At 56.4% G+C, this 3,425-nt stretch overlaps 1 protein-coding gene across 1 annotated transcript in view; it reads left to right on the top strand.

Moving 5' to 3' along the window:
* STX18 (syntaxin 18) overlaps window positions 1–3,425 on the top strand; it is a 180,497-nt gene that overhangs the window by 164,170 nt on the left and 12,902 nt on the right. Inside the window, exon 8 of the mRNA XM_007948791.1 lies at window positions 781–1,094. Coding sequence (XP_007946982.1) covers window positions 781–1,094 — 314 coding nt within the window. The remainder of the gene's footprint in view (window positions 1–780; window positions 1,095–3,425) is intronic.

Genomic DNA, 3,425 nt, shown 5'->3' with positions numbered 1-3,425 from the left:
GCTATTAGACTGGCCCAACCTGGAGCATTGCTGACACATGGTGGGTGCTGGTGGATGGATATTGGACCCCCTGACCTTGGGCGTTGCTGATACCCAGTGGGTGCTGGTGGATGGATACAGGACTGCCCCAACCTGAAGCGTTGTTGATACCCGGTGGGTGCTGGTGGATGGATACTGACTGCCCCGACCTGAAGCGTTGTTGATACCTGGTGGGTGCTGGTGGATGGATACAGGGCTGCCCCAACCTGTGGTGTTGCTGATACCCAGTGGGTGCTGGTGGATGGATACAGGACTGCCCCGACCTGAAGCGTTGTTGATACCCGGTGGGTGCTGGTAGATGGATACAGGGCTGCCCCAACCTGGGGTGTTGCTGATACCCAGTGGGGGCTGGTGGATGGATACTGACTGTCCCGACGTGAAGCGTTGTTGATACCCAGTGGGTGCTGGGGGATGGATATTGGACTGCCCCGCCCTGAAGTGTTGTTGATACCCGGTGGGTGCTGGTGGATGGATACTGACTGCCCCGACCTGGGGTGTTGCTGACACATGGTGGGTGCTAATGAGTAGCACACAGGTGTGCAGTCTGGAAGCAGGGCTGACTGCATCGCCTTGTCACGGGCAACTTGGCTTCGTGCTCCCAGGAGGCAGGACCATGTCGAGGTATGTCTGCTGGGTCCAGTGCAGCAGGGTAGAGCCGTGCTCTCCGTCAACCACAGAGGATGGCTGCTGAAGCCGGGGAGAGCCGAGAGTCCCTCCCCGTTGCCTTCTGTGGCATCACAGGTTCCCATTCGCCGAGCAGCTCCGCAGACAGTACCAGTGCCCCTCAGGACAACCCTCGGGGGTGTAGGTTCCCCAGCTTCGCCCAGATGAGGCTTCTCAGAGAAGCTGAGTCACCTGCCCCAGGCGAGAAGCTCCTACCAGTGCGCCCTGGACGTCTGCGTGGGTCTGCTGGACCCTGCAGCCCGCGGTACACATGCCGCCTCAAGGAGTCCCTGCGTTTATCCAGCGAGAGACTCCATCTGCACCACGGCTCGATGAGCCCAGAAGACGCCAGAAGGAAGGCCTCCCCTCTGGGAGCGGCTGGCACGGGCCAGGTGCGCGATCCTCCCTGGGGCTGGTAGGTCATCAGCCTTTTACTCACAAGGAAGCAGGCGTTGAAGAGGCGGCATAGAATGTGCAGATCAAACCCCAAGTGGGCAGCCACCTGGGGGTCTGCTCATTCCTTTGCCTCGGAGGCCAGAGGCCCTGTCCACCACCCGTTTCTGCTGGTCACTAATGAGGGAGCAGCCTCAGCGTGGCACCGCGAGGAATGAGACACTGACCTCAGACAAACACGCTAGTCGAGGGCCAGCTGGTGCAGCCTCCAGCTCCTGCTTTGGTTCCTCGTGCTGCTTTCCCTGAGTACTCTGAAGGCCACGGTGGCCTTCCAGCCACTTCTGAGGGTTACGCCTTTTCCTTCCATGTTGCTGCCCAGCCAGGGTGAGATCCTCACGTGCCCATCACAGCAACAGCTTCCCCTCGCATTGGGACAGCCGGGGTCCTCTGTGAGACTCGTCATGCAGCCCCACAGATGAGTCACGGTTCCTGCCCCCAGGAGCACACAGCGCACAGGGGGGATGGTTCCCACCCTGGGGGACATGAGCAGTGAGTGCCACGGAAGGTCAGAGCACCACGAGCCCTCAGGAGAGGAGGCTCTGTAAGGGATCTGGACCTGAGGAAACGGGAGCTTGGAATGCTCTAGACAGGGACCAGCAGCAGCAGTCAGGTCAGGTGAGAGAGAGGTGTGGAACGTTGTCAGTGAGGAAGTCACACGGGCTCAGTGAAGTGCATGAAAAGTGGAACGGTAATTCGGATTAAGGCTGGACAGGTGGACAGGGCCAGACCACAGCAGGCTTTGCACCCGGGCTGGGAGCCTGACCTTGACTCCGTGATGCTGGGGTCCGCTGCAGGTCCAAGCAGAGGACTGGCGTGGGGAGTGCTGTTTCCGGCAGGTTATGGCCGCAGGAGTGGATTGCTCTGGAGGGCTGCACGTCAAGCATTGGTCAGATGTGATCTCCGTTAACAAGTCTTCCCTGTTCTGGCTTCACAGTTCATGCTTGGTTCCCGTGTCAGTAATGTCTTTCTGTTTCTAAGCTTGGCAAACTCTCAGGTGGCTCTTGGCAGGGTGGGTGGGTGGAAGTGACACCTGTCCTGCCCAGAGGACACGTGTCCTTCCCAAGAAGGGAGTCTCAGAAAAGCACTGGGTCACTTTCTAAAGATGCTTTCAGCCCATCTTTTATAAATATTTTCCTCTAATGATGGTTACGACAAACACAGCGATTCTGATAACAACTGCACTAAGTCATGCTTGACGTGGAGATGTTCTCTGTGCTTCCATGGTCCCAGTGGTAACGTACCCTCTACACACAAGCTGTTGGATCTTGCTTCTTCCAAAGTGGACCTGACATTTGTACTTTTTCCCTATCAGACTCAAAACAAAAACTGCGTTTTTGCCCAACTTGTGAGGTGATTTACCAAGATTGGAGGACAGAGCAAGGGCCTGCCGTGCCTTTAGGACTTGGCAACCCACTGAGGAGCCCAAAGGCACCACTGAGACAGGCACAGAGCACCTTCACAAGCAGACTGTGACCGTCTCCTCACTTCCCATCCTTCCTGTCCCTTCCTCTCTGCTCCCACCCACATCCCCCACCTTGAGGAACCACACGGGCCTCTCAAACATGGCCCTGGTGTCAGTGTCCTACCCAGGAGCCATGGTGTGGGTGGAGGCTGGACTGCACATCCATCCATCCTTCATGACCGACATTCCCTACACTAGTGTCTGGATACTCCCATTGGGCATCCCACATCTGGGGATCTGTCCTGGGGCAGCTGTCCACTATAGACACGGCCACTACACTGGTGAGATTGGAACATCAGTGGACTGATGGCCACATGCAGGCTGGAGTGGCTTAATGATGGAGTAGTATGCAGCAGTGTAAAAGGAGCAAGGAGATGTCTGGGCTGACGTGGTGTGATCTCTAAAATAGATTGCTGAGCCAGAGAAGCAAGTGGTAGGGCCGTGTATTTGATGGGTGTGTTTGTGAAAACTAACACCACACACGTACAGCCACACGTGGGATCTGGGTTTGTGGGGTGGGATAGGGATCTGCATATGATTATATATAGGAATATGTTCAGGAAAGGCCTGGGAGGCTTCAGTAGCTGTGGTTACTTCCAGAAGAGGGGTAAGACTGGGTGGGGACAGGCATACTCACTCTTGTCCAGTACTGTTTTTCGTACAGTGAAAATATCCAGCTATTTTGCAAGTGTATGTTTTGAAGTAAAACACATCTCAGGACTTGTTCTGAAGTGTGCCCCCCAGGCTGCAGCCGTGGCTGACTCGGTATCAGACTGAAAGTGTGCGCCGGTCCCCTCCCGTCACACAC

This window comes from Orycteropus afer, unplaced genomic scaffold (assembly GCF_000298275.1).
Source record: "Orycteropus afer afer isolate SDZICR_OR568_19922 unplaced genomic scaffold, OryAfe1.0 scaffold00224, whole genome shotgun sequence".
Lineage (NCBI taxonomy): Eukaryota > Metazoa > Chordata > Mammalia > Tubulidentata > Orycteropodidae > Orycteropus > Orycteropus afer.
The sequence above is the reverse complement of the archived record's forward strand: the minus strand, read 5'-3'. Positions and strand labels throughout refer to the sequence as shown.